At 36.6% G+C, this 19,365-nt stretch overlaps 1 protein-coding gene and 1 long non-coding RNA gene across 9 annotated transcripts in view; one reads left to right on the top strand and one right to left on the bottom strand.

Moving 5' to 3' along the window:
- Positions 1 to 19,365, bottom strand: part of mast4 (microtubule associated serine/threonine kinase family member 4) — a 137,094-nt gene that overhangs the window by 57,760 nt on the left and 59,969 nt on the right. For 5 of the 8 annotated variants that reach the window (XM_082171351.1, XM_082171361.1, XM_082171359.1 and 2 more), the window contains exon 4: positions 5,130 to 5,161. In XM_082171351.1, coding sequence (XP_082027477.1) covers positions 5,130 to 5,161 — 32 coding nt within the window. Of the gene's footprint in view, positions 1 to 5,129; positions 5,162 to 18,448; positions 19,344 to 19,365 lie in introns of those variants that run through there. The other 3 variants (XM_082171366.1, XM_082171352.1, XM_082171357.1) reach the window with 2 other exon arrangements.
- The window catches only part of LOC309500004, a 368,298-nt gene that overhangs the window by 331,999 nt on the left and 16,934 nt on the right, over positions 1 to 19,365 (top strand). The window lies entirely within an intron of this gene.

The following is a 19,365-nucleotide window of genomic DNA, read 5'->3' as shown; positions in this document are numbered from 1 at the left end:
TTTGAAAACAACAGTAAAAATAGAGGATGCAAGTGCTGGAGTGGGGAAAAGTGTGACAAGCCTAAACTATGTCGAAACAGTACATGACAACCAGCAAATGAACCAAATAATACTTATGTCGTGCACAAATTTCCGTCCAATCAAACGCTCTCCAGAATGAGAATAGCACACCTCCCAATAGCACTTAAAACAAATAAGCAAGTAGAAACACACACACACACACACACACACACACACACACACACACACACAGTCGTGCTCAGAAATAATCATACCCCTGGTAAATATGATCAAAAAGTTTTGATCTTTCATTCAAAAAAATTGGCAAAAATCTAAACTTTCATTGAAGTAAAAGAATTGAAAGTGGGAAAAAACTTCCCATTTTTCTCCAAAACACGTTGGCCACAGCCGGTCTCGGGTGCAAGAATGCTTTCACCATTCCTGTCTTTCACCAATCTTCGCACGACAGAGCAACCGACAGGGCCTGGAGCTCTGGAGTGAAGTATGGTTTCAACAACCTCATCACAAGAGTCTATGAATTGGGCCCCCTCAGAGGCCAAACCCACAGCTTCCACAACTCTGGTCGGGGGTGAAGGATTAAGCCCCTTGCCTGAGAGAGTAGGTCCTTCCTCATCGTAATCTCCCAACGGAAGCCATCAAGAAGGGACATAAGGTCAGAGAACCACACTCGGGCCAATCAGAATGGGCTAATAGCAACAGACGGGCCTTCTTTTTGAAGTGTTTTATTTGAGGAGCTGATTAACGGCCGGGGCTGCTCCCGGCCAGCAGCCCCGAGACCTGAGCCCGGTGAGGGAGGTAGCGCTGGAACGTTGAGCTCGCGAGGGCTGGAACGTTGAGCTCGCGAGGGCTGGAACGCTGAGCTCGTAAGGGAGGTAGCGCTGGAACGCTGCCGCTTGCTTTTTAGCCTCCTGAAACCTCTCGATGACAGTGTAAATGTAGTCTCTGAAGAGGCCAGAAGGCGAAAGCAGAACATCCAGCAAAAAAAAAAATGTGTCTCTGTCTTTTAATTCAGACAAATTTAGGCAAAGATGCCTCTCCGTAGCTGTCATAGAACAACCAATGGCTGTGGCCATCTCCTTGGTGGCCCGACACAACTATTTAACTGTGTCCAGTTCTTCAAGGTCTCAATGCAGGTTGCCCTGGTACATTGTACTCGCTTTACCCACCAAGGCCGAAGTTGTTCTGGATCTCTCTCCCTCTCCCCACCCAGGTCAACTGACACCAGACACAGTCATCAGGATCACTATTAAAAAAAAACTGCCAACTGTCATGGTTTCTAAATATAGAAAATCAAACCTCTGACCTATTACAAACACAGTCAAAACAGACACCAACACCAAATACCCGTTTAATCATATTACAGCCAGACGCTACATGGACCATTATCATCTCAACTCCAAACGTTACTGATTAAAGTATAAAACAGTTTGAAATGCATAATGAACAGGTTCAGGAGATATTTAAAGGGCTTAAATCTAGTGTCTATATGCCTTACCATAGGTCTGATCTATAATCAGGGCTGTCAGGGCTAATGCTAGGGCTATCAATCAATCTTAATGGAATTAATTACATGATATTCGATTAATTGATTTTTTATTATTATTTTTTATTTATTTTTATATTAACTAAATTACAGTATTTGATGAATACCCTTAATAAATACCTATTATTTGAAGTGCTCTGAGGTTCACAAACATTTAACTACAATGGGCCAAAAAACAAAAACTTGACTGAGGGGCATGGAACAAAAGTTAATGTTGCACTATTATATTAACTATATTACATTAAATATATTTGAGCATCTCTGGTATAAACCATTTAGAAGGAAAATATGCCCTTAAAGACTAGAAAGAAAATATGCCCTACTAACTATGCTATGAAATAGGGATGCTCAGACCAGGATTTTTGCAGCCGATAGAATAATACAGATTTTTTGTACTCATGATTGGCCGACACTGATCCCAACCATCCAAGCATTATGTAAGTGATATGCAAGCTCTCTGTTGATGGTCACTGTTAACCCCTTACACCCTGAAGGCATTTTTATTGATTCCATGTGATTACAAGTGGTAAACTAAAACGTAATGGCAAGTACAAATACGTACAACATTTTGATCATGTTTGGAGGTTCTTGGTTAGGGGGGTTGGGGTGGTCCCCCATGGTTGAAATCACGTAGGGGTATGAAATGTAGGCGGTCAGAGTACCGGCAACAAGTAAGAAGGGCCGGTACGCAAGACAAAATGAGGATACACTACAGATTAAAATATAGAAGTGTGTACTGGCCCACTTCGAGCATTGGTAATATAATCTGTGTGTTTACAGACATCAGAGAATGCTGTGAGAGAAGATACAGTAACATGACGTTTAAAAGGAATGCAAGGGTTAATGGTCCTGGGTGATCACTTATCAAGCTGTGTTTATGTTTCCAAATATAATGAATACATTATTTAATAATTTGTGAGGAAATATTTTAAACCAATGGCATGTTGACAACACTTATACAAAATAAATAAATCACCAGTAAGATACCTTACATTTCCTAACTGTTTGTCCTGGACATTAATGAGATTAAATGAAGATCAAATTTAGATTTTTGGCACGGCCTGTTTCTCATATTTTCATAAAGATCCCAGTTCTCACACATGTACAGTACCACCTCTAAAGTTTCAAAAGACATTGCAACGATTTCACAAGCTGCTCCGATACCAAAGCCTAAATCAAATGCTCAAATATTCTTTATCACATTAGTTTTAATCCTATTTCTATATATATATATATATATATATATATATATATTTTTTTTTTTTTTATACGTTTATAAATTTATTTTGTTTCTCCTAAAAGTTCTAAGAAAGTTTAGTAGAAACATCGCTGACAAAACAATATGTACACTGTAGGAGCTTTGAAATGATTATATATCTTTTTTTTTTTATTTAACAGTTAAACCCATGTGAACAACTAAATGATGGTCAGTAGGCAGGTAATAATGGCGGAGATTCAATCTTATAATTATTACAAACACATCATTATTGCAATCTTAGATTATTATAAAACTTCTTGTGTTTGAAACTCCAAAACAATGGCTGGGATGTAAACGTATTTGTGAACTGTAAAGGTTTGTTCTGTTACCCAAGAATTCCTCAGATCATAACACTTATTGATGGATCAATTCCCAGATAAAATCTAAGCCAGACATCATCCACAGGAAGTGAAGGTTTCATTAATCAATGTAAGGGATGAAAACACATTCTATAAAGAGACTTGAGTAAACAAGGCTTTAGATCACATTAAAAAACGAAAAAATTTGAGTCAAGTTTGCCTTTGAGTCATTTCAAACCTGTAGGACTATTTCTTCTATATGTCATTTACTCATGTCATTCTAGAACTATATGATTTGTTTCTTCTTATTTGGAACAGGAAAGAAGAGATTCTGATGTCAATAGAATATAATTTTTTTTTTTTTTTTTTTTTTCATGTAATAAAAGTCAGTGGGATCCATTGTTGTTTTAGACTTTCATTGAATTGACAAAAAAAAATATACACATTTGGAACAACGTAGAATTTTTTTTTGTTTTTTTTTTTGGGTGTATGTTTTTTTTGTCAATTCAATGAAAGTCTAAAACAACAATGGATCCCACTGACTTTTATTACATGAAAAAAAAAAAAAAATTATGTTCTATTGACATCAGAATATCTTCTTTCCTGTTCCAAATAAGAAGAAACAAATCATATAGTTCTAGAATGACATGAGTAAATGACATATAGATGACAATTTTTTGAGGGCCTAATGCAGATGACAGTTAAAGATCTGACTTTTCAAAATTCTGGTCACCGTCAAATTTCAAGACTAGGTGAAATGGAAGAAACCTGTGTGATCGTCTATGCAAGAGATTGCCTGGAAGCCTTGAACTCAAACAAAACTCATTGGTATCTGCAGGTATGCCATTACCCAACATCTAGAAGTTTTAATGGTATGCATTCCATCATTTTAATCAGTTTTACTAATTATCTTTTTGCCTTTAAAAGAATAGTTCACTCAAAAATGAAAATGTCCTAAATATTTACTCACCCTAAGGTCCTGCAAGACGTATATGACTTTCTTTACTCAGCTGAAGAGAAATTAAGGTTTTGGAGGAAAGCATTCTCTCTCCATCTAACGTGTATAACGTCTTGTGAACGTGCTTCACAAAGCTGGACCAAGGCAAGCATTTATAGTTAAGAAAGTATATATATATTTTTTTTATTCTGAAAATTACTGATCTTTCGCTAAATAAGACTCTTATTTGTCGACTGGGGTCATGTGGAGCCCTTTGAAGCTGCCTAAATATGGATTTTGGACCGTCAAAAATGGTCTACAATGTTCTCCTCTACAACCTTAATTTTCTCTTTGGCTGAGGAAAGAAAATCATATATATCTTGGATTGCCTTGGGGTGAGTAAATAATCAGGAAATTAACATTTTTGGGTGAACTATTCCTTTCATAAAAAGACAGTAGATCAGTAACAGAACACAAAAGAGGAGGATTCAAACCTGGGTATTGTTGGGTGCATAACGTTATAGCATTAACCGCCAGGTAACAACTGCATGATTTCTAAACAAGGTTTTATTTCACATTATTTATATGCAAATGAGCAAGTCCAAAAATATATATTTAAATAAATAAATAAATCCGTACATACATACGAAGAATGCAAGCCATGCTTTAAAAAAAGCTAATCTTTTTATGTGGATGAAGACAACAGAAAAATTGTTTACTCGTCAACTTGCATATAGAACCTCGACATGGGAAGTAATTGGGAGGGTAATTTACATAAACTGAAATTTAGCTAACTAGGCACTTTTCATATTTCGTCTCTCAAAATCTTCAAAGCAGGAAATAAACAGCAAAAAGAAGAAGAATAAACTAATATGGCTAAAAGAATGAGATGCATTTATTCTTTTAATAATAAAATCTGGTAATTCACTTTTTAAAAGTGTGCCTACCCTGACTACGGTCTGTAGAGGATGAAAATCTATAAATGTTTTGCTGTTGATGTAGGTTTATATCTAGACTCTCTTGTGTATTGGTGACTATTAAATTAAAGACAATCAAAGTAGGTTTACTCACAAACTTCCTCGTCTGGGAAGGCTGAGCTCTTTCTGTAAGAAAGCACAAAGAAAGAACAAAGTTCATTTCCACGACAGAATAATAAAAAATTAAAAATAAACAATAATGTAAAGAAACATTTAATGCTTAATGGTAATGTGTTTTTAATGTTAAAATCATTTCTTCTGCCCCTGATGTGCAGCATGGGCACCATGACAGCCAATTATGAGCAGTCTTTGCTTAGTCATTCATCATCAGTGGATGCTAACAGGTGTCCCAGATTTCAACAGTAACCCAAGTGGAGCTAGTGGTGACCCAGTTTTCAATCTCTCCAGATCCATTCAGTTCCAAAGAAAACATGAATATTTAACCTCTACCATTCATGCAGCCCTGTGTGACAACACAAACATTTGGTATAGTTCTGAATACACCACCATTCAAAGGTTTGAAGTCAATAAGGTAAGGTTGGGGTTCCAGAAAGATGTGTCTTATGCTCAACAAGGCTGTATTTATATATATATAAAAATATAAAAAAATTAAAATAGTGTCAGAAAAAAAATATAATTGTGAGGCATGATTACAATAAAAACAAAATAAAATAAAAATATATATAAAATCCTGTGATGGCAAATCTGATTAAACTTAGCTTTTACTCCAGTGTTACATGCACTTTCAGAAAAAAATCTAATATGCTGATTTGGTGCTCATGAAATGTACTATCTACTATCATCAATGTAAAAAAAAAACAGTTGTGCTGCTTAATATATATAATTTGTTGAAATGGTACATTATTTTTGCAGGATATTTTGATGAATAGAAAGTTCAAAAGAACAGTATTTAGTTGAAAGAGTAATCTTTTGTAACATTTTATAATGTATTTACTGTCATTTTTGAAAAAATTCTAACCACAAACTTTTGAGCAGTAGTGGATATCTGATCAAAACAGGAATGAATTTAGTCAATTTTACTGTGGAAACAAACCTGCTGAGTCATAGCAGCAGATATATTAAAATAAATAATCAATTTTAGATTACGTGTTTATTCCTTCAAACCTCAAGTGAAGTTATAAAATAACTTTCAACCTTATTTGCCCAAAAATATATTGCTAAGCCAAATTGTATTGCCAGCAAATCTGTAACGATGGTTAAACTGGTGTAAATTAATACAATTTACAACGATCCCATTTGATCATCTGTGGATGCAGAAGTTATCACTATTCAGTAAGCACATGCAATAGTCACAGGAGGCCACAAGAGGGCATTTGAGCTGATACATTAATAGATCCAATTTGAGACCTTTGACTTTTATAGGAGGGATGAAGAGCTAAAGTATTATGGTATTCTGGGCTCTAATATACTCTAATATATGTATAATTACATACATATACTCTGTGCTATTACCATTACTGAATTCAATACAATAAAAGGTCTACATGTATATTAAAATAAAAGAGAAAATGAAAAGACAGTAGTTACAGTACAACATTAACAAAAAAAGTGTCTTGAGTAAATCCAGTAACTTTCATACAGTGATTATAATTATATTTTTAATCAGTAATTTGTAATTTATACTGAAATACATTTTTAACATCTCCGTTCCTGCATCACTCTCATTAACAGAAAACAATTAAGTGTTCAACATATAATTGAGCTGGACCACAGTTTCCAAAAATGGGATGTCATGTTTCCAGCAGCAGCTAGTTCTGAACTTTTGATGTGCGACTGTGACTTCAAGCTCTGCCGTATGGTGCAACGGCACCCTGAGATATCGTAGCCTCACACTATTCAAAAATAATGATTGAAAAGCAGCGCTGGAGCTGCTGCAGAGCACAGCAGGGAACAGCAGTGAAATGGTGCGACTCTAGCAGGGTTTAACCATGAATTCAACGCTGGCAGGCTCACCCACGGCTGAACATGAATATATGCATTACCATTCACTCTCAAAGCTACTAGGAGAGATGTGCCTGTGGAAAGTCGAGAATGATTGAATTATATTTCCATCGTTTCAATGGTTAAAGCAGTCTGTATTATGAACATTGTGGAAAAGGTCCATCCTGCATAAGATGCAAAGCAAGATTTTATGGAAAAACAGCAAACCAGTTCAAACTACACATTTTAAAATGTCTGAAAATGTTTGTTTTGAAAAGTTTCAAGAAAGCCAACTTGAAAAATCAGTACCAATAAAATAATTTACTGAATTCATTGGCTGAGTTTAGGAGAATGTTGTTTTGGGAATACCATAACAGGATGAAACACACCAATTGCCCTATGTACGCGGTACAAGAATGCATGATGTTTTTTGCAAGAAATGCAGGTTAGATTATGTATAGGTAAGCATTAGGGCTTGGGGATGCATGTCAAATATTTACATTATACTTGGTATTTTAAGATACTTCCTATACATATTTAAATATTAATTAATATATTTGATTAATATTTGCTTTTATTGTGCATTTTATTTTCAAATTATACACTAATGTTCAAAACTTGGGGGTTGGTAAGATTTCTTTTATGTTTTTGATAAATTGCCTTTGTTTTAACCCAAAAGCTAAGTAGCTTCTTAAGTTTGATGATTAATCTGCTATGTCATGTTTATGACATATATATGACAGGTTATGTTGTCTTGGTAACGTCAAGTTGTCTTGACAAAGACACTGACGGGTTATGATGTATTGGTTTATGTCAAGATGTCACAAAGACATCTCGAACAATGTCATCTTTGCATTAAAAAAGAAGACGACATAATTGAGCGAATGACACTTAATGACAATTGTCATTAACATGCTTAAAACCTCCTTCATATTCATGGCATGTGTCCAAGTAATGTGTTCACACTGTAACGTGATGAATATTAGAATGTTTAGACCAGTGTTTACAGTGAAATACTGTGTCCGTGGATATCTGCTCAAACGTAGATGTTTATAATGTGCTAAACAATAATATTTCACAGTGAGGAGTGGTAAATGCTGCTCCATCTCTGCAATCGCTGTGAGTTTGAGCCACTTGAGATGTGCATTTGAAAACCAAAATGCGCCAAACATTGCAAGTTTTTACTCGTTTTTAGTCGAGTGTTTGAAATGTGGCTGCTATTCACAGAATGAGGCAGACTTTTTTTGTATTCTATACTGTAATTAATGCTACGTCGATTAGCATTGCATTATAAATATAATATGTTCTTTTGAAAATACCAGAGATGGCTTTAAGAACACAGATAAACTATATGCTACCCATCAATGTTGAGTCAGCCATTCAGACACTGCTTGGACAGTTAGTTGGGGCTCAGTGAGCACTCAAGTCGCTCTCGAATGTGAATGGTGACTGAGATATGAATGTGCGCTGTTATTCATAATCAGGTACATGCATGCATTTGTGCTTGCCAAAATCAACATGATCTTAACACTTGCATGGTTTTGCTGGTTCGCTGTGGCTCTCTCTTGTGCGATACTGCCATTGAGCAGCCCCTGCCCGTGAAGGGTTGGGGCTTGTCTTTTGTTGGCTGTTCATAGTTTCCACAAGGTCTGCTAAATGATATGTAGAAGGTCAACGGGCTTGATGTTGTAGTCTGGCTACCTGTGAGGCCTTGTTCTCTGTGCTTATGTTGGATAACACAACGGGATTTTATGTGGTCCCCAAAGTGTTAGCATGCAATCCAGAGAGATCGACTCGAAAGGGAATGTCTCCGGTTACTTTCGTAACCGTGGTTCTCTGAGAGAAGGGAACGAGACATTGCGTTCACCGCTGTTACACACTCAGTCTTACAGGCCCCTCTTGGCAGTCAAAAGATTCTGAGACAATGGCGTAGAGCGCCGAGCTAAATAATGGGTGGTCAACGGGCTTGATGTTGTAGTCTGGCTACCTGTGAGGCCTTGTTCTCTGTGCTTATGTTGGATAACACAACGGGATTTTATGTGGTCCCCAAAGTGTTAGCATGCAATCCAGAGAGATCGACTCGAAAGGGAATGTCTCCGGTTACTTTCGTAACCGTGGTTCTCTGAGAGAAGGGAACGAGACATTGCGTTCACCGCTGTTACACACTCAGTCTTACAGGCCCCTCTTGGCAGTCAAAAGATTCTGAGACAATGGCGTAGAGCGCCGAGCTAAATAATGGGTGGCTCCGCCCAGCTCATGCGCCCAAACACAACTGGCCAGTAACATTTTACTGGTGACATGCAATCGGACTTCAGTATTTCGAGGAGGAGGGGAAGATACGAAAGCGTTAGCAGGCAATATCTCGTTCCCTTCTCTCAGGAAATCAAGGTTATGAAAGTAACCGGAGACGTTTTCTTCTTGCGCTTGGACGGACAAATTCACGCAAAAGTTGTCAACATGCCCGACTTGACGAGTACCCTAGCAAATGTAGATATTTATTTTTAAAAGTAAATGTAAACAGCTAAGAAAGACAACACATGTGTACAGTATTAGTATATTGGATCCATGCATCGTATTATATGACAACAGCCTATATTGCTGTAGTGATTCCTGTTTTTTAACGTTAAATCAAACACCAAAAGACAAACAAATCACTCACTGCTCTTGACCGAATAACTTTTGTAACTTTAATAAGGATTAATCTATATTTATTTTATTTTATACAGTGAACATTGTATGCAGTATTATTATGCGACTCCCTTAATGCATTTTAGAGCAAAAGCATGAATAAAGTGATTTATCTCATCATCAAATATTCTGTTGAGAAAAGTTACAATATTGAGATATATGTTTTTAAAAGTAGCCATTTTGGGCAGACCTTTTTATTCTTTTTTTTTTTTTTTTTTTTACACATGGCCAAATTTCACTCTTTTCAAATTTAAAACTGCAGCTTTTGGATCCTCTGTCTTTTAACTATGAATAAATTAAATTTGAGATCAGCACAAGGTCATGGTGCCTTCAAACATAATGTTTGAGGTATTGACAGACAACTTCAAACCATCCATGGGCGTTTGAAGACATCTAACTTCAGTCAATTTAATGACAGCATGTAATTGCAATGTAAAATTCCAAAGCAAAGCAGCCCAGTAACTCAACTCCTCTTATCTGACATAACAGAAAAACAGTAAAACATCTGTCTACTGCCTTAAAACTCAGCATTTTTGCATGTCCTGACCACGACATGAAACTTCATAACGTCCCAGCAACATCAAAGCTTTAGTGATACTGTTTTAAAGACCTTGCCATGATAGCATATTAATAATTCCCTTTGAAATTGCTGCATTTCTGCACCATCGCAAGATCAAAAGTGTGGCAGTGTGAAATGCTGACTTGTATATGTAAGGGCTTCCCCCCTCTTTCAACGTTTTTTTCCTTTCTTTTCTTTTCTCAACGTGTTTCTGATGGAAAAGGTTAACCAGATCTACCATCTGTCATTCGCCCCAAGGACAGTGGTGCTGAGACCCCCGGTCAAGAGGAGCAATGTTTACATTAAGATTTATGATAAGATGAATGCTTTAACTTCAGAGAGTAAGCAAGCAGAGTGACTCACTCTTTACAATGGCAAGGGAAATATGCAACATTCCCCGACTCTGCAGTGTTTACCAAATGAATAATAAGCCTCTACAAGCATTAAAGTAATAGATCAGCGAAAAAAATAAATGTACTCTTCCTTGTTGATACAAATCTTTATGACAGATAGAACAGATGTTTTTTTTTTGTTTTGTTTTTTTTTCATAATGCTTAATCAGTTATTTTCCGTAGAATGAAAATGGATGATGATTTATACTATTAAACTCAAAAATAACAGAGGGGGGGGAAATATCATGAAAAACTCGCATTCCAAGTCTTCAGGCATATTAGTTTTGTGTTTTAGATTTCACATTTTATTATGCTGGTGCATTTCACGTCAATGCACATCGTGCCAGGTTTGGTGACAAACATAATTTGTTCTTCAGCGCAAATGAGATTTGAGAGCTACAGCACAGGAAGATGGGATGATTTTCATTGAATAAAAAAATTTGCATGGCTTCATAAGATTTTGAATAGTGGAGGTGTCTGTAACCACTGTAATGTTCTGGAGCTTAAATCATTTAAAATCAGTAAGATAATTTGTATTTTTTGGGGGTGTCTCATAATTAAGGTTACTAGTCATCTAGTAAAAAGTAATCTGCAGCCTTGTCCCATTGTTAATACATGGTATTCATATGTAACATTTAGAGGTACAAAACATAAATTTTTGTACATTTGGCAACTGAATACAATCAAATCAAGATATTAATGCCATGATTTTAATATCCGTAAATTAGGATTTATACACATTTGTACGTCTGTAAAGTTGTTCATGCGGAAATCATTTATGACATTGCTGTCAATACGTCAGTATTGTACGTTTCAGTGTCTATGGAAGCGTAAGTAAATGTATGTATGGTAGAACCACACTTTATGTAAAATACATACAAATACTCCATAAATGAGATTGCGTTGAAACTCTAGTGTACAGCTGTTCTCCAAAAGCGCTGCAGCACGTGCATGGCCTAAGAGTGTAACACGATGCAATCAAACCACTAACCATTTACTGAACATAGCACAAGCATGGAAGACATATTTGTTAATTTACTTCTCTAAGACGCTCAATAACTGATATTTGAGGCATTTACAATTTAGAATGTATGTAAATTTACTTGTTATATCTAAACACAAATAGGACAATTAAAAAAGAACAAAGCATGTATTCCAAATGATGCACCAAATGAACGTACCGGTGTTTACTGGGAAATGTTTGAGTCTCATTGACTTACATAAGTGTTATTAAAAATCTAACCGATATCAGCGACGTTAATCGATATCTTGATAAAACAGACATTTCTGATCCAGTATAATTGGCTGAGCCACGTTCAAAGCCATTTTAAAATACTCTATAAACCCATACCTGTTACATCCTTAGATCAGTGTTACTGTGCCAAGACTGTGTACTGTAGCTTGTCAACCATTCTGCTAAAGAACAAGATTGCTTGGCAGAAGATTAATTGTTATCAATTAAATATGAAATTGTTTTGCTGTGTCTCCCTACCATATTGTGCCCAACAACGCCTCTTGGTCGTTCTAAAATCACTGTAAACCACGGTTTCTTGGATTTTATTGCTTACTTTTCTTTCTTTGATACACATAATAATTTACTGATCAATAAACACCATTTCTATGGCATAGAAAATGTTCACAATAACCAAGCTTACGGAAACCATGAAGTTAGGGGAGTGCTTACATTGTTAATCCAGTAAAAAGGAAAAACTCGGCATTCAGCTGGAGTTTGTATTGGTCAGACAGCAGGTCTGGGGTCAGTGGTCAGGGTACAAGAGTTGGGAAGTACTATGGAGGTCAATCCAGCTAATAATGTGGTCATGGCACCCAGAGATCCCTTAGGGCCACAGACCAATGTTTTCATCATCTGTAAAGGTCAGCTGATATGACAGGCTGAAGGAACGTGTCTAGCTTCCCTTCAAACCATCATATATATTGCTCTGCACTATTTTGTCCTTTTGTCTGAGCATTTTGATTTATATTATTACTCCACTATGTGAAAGTCTATAATTACAATGGCATATCTAATTGACCGTAGAGAATGCAATAAAACCGAGAGTAAAAGCTTTTTTCTTTTCATTAAGGTTATAGTAACTTGTGTTTAGAGAGACTATCACCTCAGCACAGTAACACACACATAACCCTTCCATTTCAAATATGATCATTTATCACACTGTGACAGTTAGGTTTTTCTGTTCAGTGATTCATACTGTACTTACAGTACTTCATACTTTAAAATCAAATTACCTTCCTTACTTACCTCAAATCAAATTAAAGACACTATTAGTTACATATCATCACCTTCCTAAAATAATTGCCTAAGTCATTTTTGCAGGTTTCTCAGAAAACACAAAAAACTGAACCTAACTTTAAAGGTTGAGTAGATTTCCGTTCTTCTTGATGCAGCTGCCATCTTGAAAAGCTTGTAAAATTGTAAGTCTTTTGACTTAGGCAAAATAAAACGGCCTAAGTCAGACTCTTGACATAAGCCATTATATTACAGGGGTAGAATTGCATGATCTGTTCAACTGAGGACGTGGGCGATTTTACCAGAGGTGGCCAGCATCATGAGGAGATGACTTATGCAAAAAAATCATTTTTGTCAAAAAATGATTTAGGCAATTATTTTAGGAAGGTGACGATATGCAATAATTAGTCATGGATGCTGAAACAGACTGGTTTGTGGATTCAGACTGGTTTGAAAATATGTGAAAAAAAAAAAAGTGTGAAACCAGCAAAATGACATTGTCGTCAAATTAATTTTTAACAGTATAGACCTAAATATTACTGGTAATCTTAATAGTATTTGATAAAAATGCACACAATTTACCAGATTTAGAAAAAAAGACAAATATAACACTGTATCAAGCAGTGGCAGCAGTGTCCTGCAAAGTGATAGTGTCTGTCATGTCAAAAACCCAAACATTATTTTATCAACATAATATAATAAAAGGAAAATATTGCAAATATCAAATATATGTAAATATAAGTAATACATTCATGAGCACAGATCTGCTTCATAGGATGTTAATTTAAAATTTAAAATGTAAATATTATTATGCATTTTAAAATATCTAATTCTATGCAGGACAAAAACAGTGGATGATTTCCAAGCAAATTTAATTTAATCTTCATCAAGCAACAATCGGATAAAAATGTACATTTGTTTGATGTGGGTCATTTAACCGTGACAAACTTTTTCTGACTCATTTGAAGTCAGCGTTTCCTGTACTTGTTTCCTTTCATTAGCACCTCTGAAGGTGAAAAGCACTTCTATCTAATTTCAACATTCCTAAAGTCCGACTCTATTTATGTCAGTCAGACCCACCTTTGCAATTTCTCTTCTTATTTCATCATTTTTTTCAATCTCTCCACAAAGTCTAACTTAACTTACCTTCTGCAATCCATGAAAGGCTATATCTCCATTTTTTCCCTGTCAATTTATGATTCGCCCGCAGTCTAAGAAGTGTATGTGAAGAAGTGTGTATTTACTGGCCAAGAGTCGAGCTCCCACTGTTAGATTAACACCGTGTCAACCGAGCAGATAGGCAGCATATGGCACGCAGAGCACACAAATTTAACTTAGATGTGCTGATAACTTCCAAAAGAGCGGAACACACACTGAGCTGGGACTGGTGGGCTTTTGATATTGCCATGAATATAGAAAGAACTCAAAACTACCCCAAATATCAGAACAAACATGCCGTTGTTGCAGTATTAGTATTTTAGATGAATCCAGCATCAGGATATAGCGTTTAAGTTGAACATAATAACAAAACATATTATATTATCATTTAATTGACCTACTCGGAGCTGCAAAAATATTGATTTTCCCCAAACACTCCCCTAGTCCTCTATTGGCCATTTAAAAAGATATCCCCACCCCAAACTCATCCCATTGGTAGAAATCATGTTGCTGTGTCGGTCTGGATCGGGATGATCAGACAAACAGAGCAATGTTTTGAAAGCCCCACAAGGCCAATGTTTTTGCTCTTCGGGAAATTAACCTACAAATGGCTTACATTTATTTGAGACCTTAATACGGTTACGTTCACACACAGTTCAGTTATTTACGGGAGTGACAACAGCATTCTATAACCGAAATAACAACCATACATTTTCTGGACTCACAACTGCATTCTTGGAAAACCTGCACTGTATGAGCGCAACTAGTTGTCTGTCACAGTGCGAGAGAGCCTCTCTGCGCTGAACAAACGCATGTGTACCGTGTGTTGCGGGTTTCCATGTGTGGTTTGGTATCTTACAGTGATGGAGATATGAGATATGAAGGTTTTAAATCCAGTCACTGTTCTCCACCGGAGCCCCGTACACTTTGTGTTCTACGCATTACTCAAATACGCTGCACTCTCCACCCAGATATATAAGCTGCTGTAAGTTGCTGTATGAACAGGACATCGAGCAGTAAGTAAAAGCAGGTGACTGTGAACGTAGCCATAGTAAATGCACAGCCCAGTCTGCTTTCCAGTGCATAAAAATAAAAAGCCAAACAGTTAATATGTGAATCATGCACATTAATAGTGTGGAAAAATGAGAATTTATTGATGTGTCAATATGAGCACAAACCTCCTTCATTAGACATTATCAATCACACTTATTGAATTCTGATATATCATCATATATTATGCTCAGCAAAACACTCTTACCCTATCCAGCCTTTGTGAAAGTGACAAACTAAGATTGTTCACTATACACATAATTCAAATCAAATATGAAAGCAAGTTATTCACCAAACAAACAACGTAAGATATTCAGTGTATATATCACAACAGGTATTTATTGACTTCCATACATTTATTTTGATTGCACAGCCCTTAGACACACACACACACACACACACAAAAACACACAAAAAACACACACACAATCCATATACCTCAAAATTGCCAAATAATTACTTTCATGCAAATTATATGTGCACATCTTTTTTTATTAGACCAGGCCTAAATGTGAAGTGAAGCTCAATGCAACTAAATAAATGCAGGGAGAGGTGACCCTGTGAGACTTCTGAAAGCACATATTCACTGCAACTGTAATTACAAAGCTAATACAGCACTACTACTGTCTATTAATTCTAATTACCTGCCAGTATTAACTGCCCATTTCAATATGTTCTGCTGACAACGATAACCCAGCAGATCCAGGCAATCCTACAAGATACAGCCAGGAAGACCCATGTTTATTTGCTTAACAATATGTTTTAGTCTTTTTGAATTGCATTACTCAATTTAATGTCATAATAGGCAGAACATTTGGGAGGTAGTGAAGACATTATTAATGCTTTGGAAAGTGAAAGATGGCTGATCATTTAATACGGCATGTTGTTTAAACAGACTGTAACGCTTCAATTGAACGGTCTTCTTGCTTGTAAAAGACAAACGAATGATGAATGAATGAACGAACGAACGAACGACGAAGTTTAGAAAAAATAAAGATTTAGTGTTCTGCTGAATGATTTCATGTTGGACACAGTGTTTTCATTTGTCAGTCAAATACATGTCAAATCACAATTCTGCACTCTGCCTCAGGCAATGATCTCATAAATCTGAGATACTATAGTGTGTGTGTGTGTGGTGTGTGGGGGGGGGGGACATTTTTATACGGTTTCTTCTATGTAGAGAACTTCCTGCTATTGTATTTTTCCTACTATGAATGTCAATGGCTACTGTCAACTGTCTGGTTACCAACATTCTTCAAAATATCTTCTTTTTAGTTCAACAGAAGAAAGAAACTCATACAGGTTTTGAACGACATAAGGGTGAGTAAATGATGATAGAATTTTTTTTTTTTTTTTTTTTTTTGGTGAACTATCTCTTCAATGAGTGAATGAATGCAAACAATACAAGAATGAAATGGAACGAGTGAATGAATGCAAACAATACAAGGAAGAAAAATGAATGAATGAATGCAAACAATACAAGAAAAGGAATGAGTGAACGAATGCAAACAATACAAGAAAGAAAAGGAATGAGTGAATGAATGCAAACAATACAAGAATGAATGTACAAATTAATGCACGAATGAATGAATGCACAAATGAATGAATTCACGAATGAATGAATGCACAAATGAATGCACAAATGAATGAATGCACAAATGAATGAATGCACAAATGAACGAATGCACAAATGAATGAACGAATGCACAAATGAATGAACGAATGCACAAATGAATGAACGAATGCACAAATTAATGAATGCACAAATTAATGAATGCACAAATTAATGAATGCACAAATTAATGAATGCACAAATTAATGAATGCACAAATTAATATACAAATGAATGAACGAATGAATGCACAAATTAATGAATGCATGAACGAATTAATGCACGAATGAATTAATGCACGAATGAATGAATGCACGAATTAATGAACGAATGCACGAATGAATGAATGAATGAATGAATGAATGAATGCACGAATGCACAAATGAATGAATGCACAAATGAATGAATGAATGAATGAATGAATGCACAAATGAATTAATGCACAAATGAATGAATGCACAAATGAATGAATGATATCTAGGGGGAAAAAACCTTGCTCTGTTGTCAGACAATTACAAATTATCATCCCAGGTGTAAATAGGAAATCAAGTTAAAATAAACACATTGTTTCTATTGAAGACTGTGTGGCGAATATTCTCTCTTGGTGTGAGCAAGCCATTTAGATTTAAACTCCAACATAATTATATTGAAGTGAAAGCTCTCCCAAACACAATTAGAAGTGACGCTGTGTGTTTAGTGGGTCTCAGAACAATTGCCCTGCTTGCTGCAGCTACCTTGATGTAATTGACATAAAGCAGCTAATTGACTCAACCTTCTCACCGACACCAACCTGTCTAAATTTAGCCATGTAACACTGACTTTCTCTGCTGTAGTGACAATTACAATATTAACTCAATGACTTCAGGAAGTTCCCTAACATAAAAGAAACTCATCAGATTTATGAGATCATAGCCTGAGGCAGAGTGCAGAATAGTGCATTGACATGTATTTGTCAGTGTCCAACATGAAATCATACAGCAGAACACTAAATCTTCTCCTCAGGGCAAAGGTTTTTTTTTTTTTTTTTTTTTTTTTTCTGTGCCGATGCCCACATCGCACATACTGTAGAGAGTGTACTAACAAGTGTCCCTTTACATGCCTAAACAAAGGAAAGACTGCAAGAGTCCCAATTTATCTTCACCATTTCACAAAGAGCACTGTGATTAACAGCCAGTGGATGGAATACTAGTTAACCCTGAGCCCATACAATGGAAGTCAACGATAACCAAAACTATTTAGTTACCAACATTCTTAAAAAACAAAAAAACATCTTACTCAGAATCCAGCCTGAATTCAATATTCAAAATACAATAAATTAAAAACATACCATGACAGCAACTGGTCACATTAAATGTGCTGTCAAACACCTCAATATGAGTTTTATGTCAGAAAAGTACAGCTTCCTTTGATCTTATTACCATTACCAAGAACTCAGACAAAAGAAAGACAACTTCTTTTTAAATAAATAAATATTTTCCTAGTGCATCAGTTTTGTGAAGTTGATGATCTGAGAAACTGAGAATTTCTAAAGGTATAAAGTACTTGCAAACATTCAGAAACAAGTACCAAATGTTTGCACTTTGCAGTCTTTTCAAAGACAAAACTCACACATTTCATCTTCCAGTGCAGCATTTGGATGTTTCAGCATGCGGAGACACAGACTCCATTCTGTAATTCATCCCACATCCAGGTCTTTATGCAAAAGCAACAAAACTCCCAACGAAGCGGCAAACACCCACGCCCCAGATCGCTTTATATTCCCTACCTGTAGCCCGCGTCTCCTCAGAATGCTGGACTCATCCATGCCAGAGAAGAGGAGCGCACGCTCTCTCATTCACGCTCTCTCGCTGTGTGTGCGCGTCTCGCCGCTACTTAGCCATACTGCACTGCACTGCCTCCTCTAGCGCTCCCGCACACTCCATCTGATCCAAGCAGCTGCTAAAGACTTACATCAGAACTTATCTGATTGGAGGGGGGCCGGTCAGCTGACATGTCGCCGTTTCACTCTCTTTGAACTTCAGGACAATGTGTGAGCATGTACGTGTTTGAAGAGAAGATGTGAGCGTGTGAAAGAGAGAGAGCTCGTGAACGCGTGTTTGATTAAAAAGAGCAAGAGAGATAGGGAATGCAGGAGGGGCGAGACAGGAGTGGAGAAGTAGGGGGGTGAAGGCAGGCAGATAAAATTCAGTGTAAAATCCCACGAGGGCAGCCGATTTACCCCCCTCACCACCTAAACAGCCACGTTCTGTGGTGGCCAGGGTGACTGCTTGCAGGGAGAGAAAAGGCAGGAAATCCTGTTGTGCATTGTTTTGCCAGCACTAAACAATGCAGCTGGCATCCTGTGTGTGCGGCCGCCCTCGGTCAATGGTGTTGGCGATTTAATGTTGAGCGGTATTGAGTTCCTATTTGTCTTTCAACTGGAGCTGCAGATAAGGAGTCTGGAGTGAAGGTCAGGAGACTAGGCGGTCATGGCCAGGCTGAATAGGGCAGAAATAAGATGGAGGGACCACACAATGAGAGGACGGGGTACACAGGGCATCCTGTAACATCAGTATTGTGATGAGCCACAGCTTACGGGAATAAGGAATGAGATTTCCTTCCATTTCAACATAAACAAGCTTGCACAAACCTAAAACCTTCTCAAAAAGTAGCATCTTTTTGTTAATCCACTTTTAAAGCACC

The sequence above is a fragment of the Leuciscus leuciscus genome, assembly GCF_965113295.1.
Source record: "Leuciscus leuciscus genome assembly, chromosome: 5".
Lineage (NCBI taxonomy): Eukaryota > Metazoa > Chordata > Actinopteri > Cypriniformes > Leuciscidae > Leuciscus > Leuciscus leuciscus.
The sequence above is the reverse complement of the archived record's forward strand: the minus strand, read 5'-3'. Positions and strand labels throughout refer to the sequence as shown.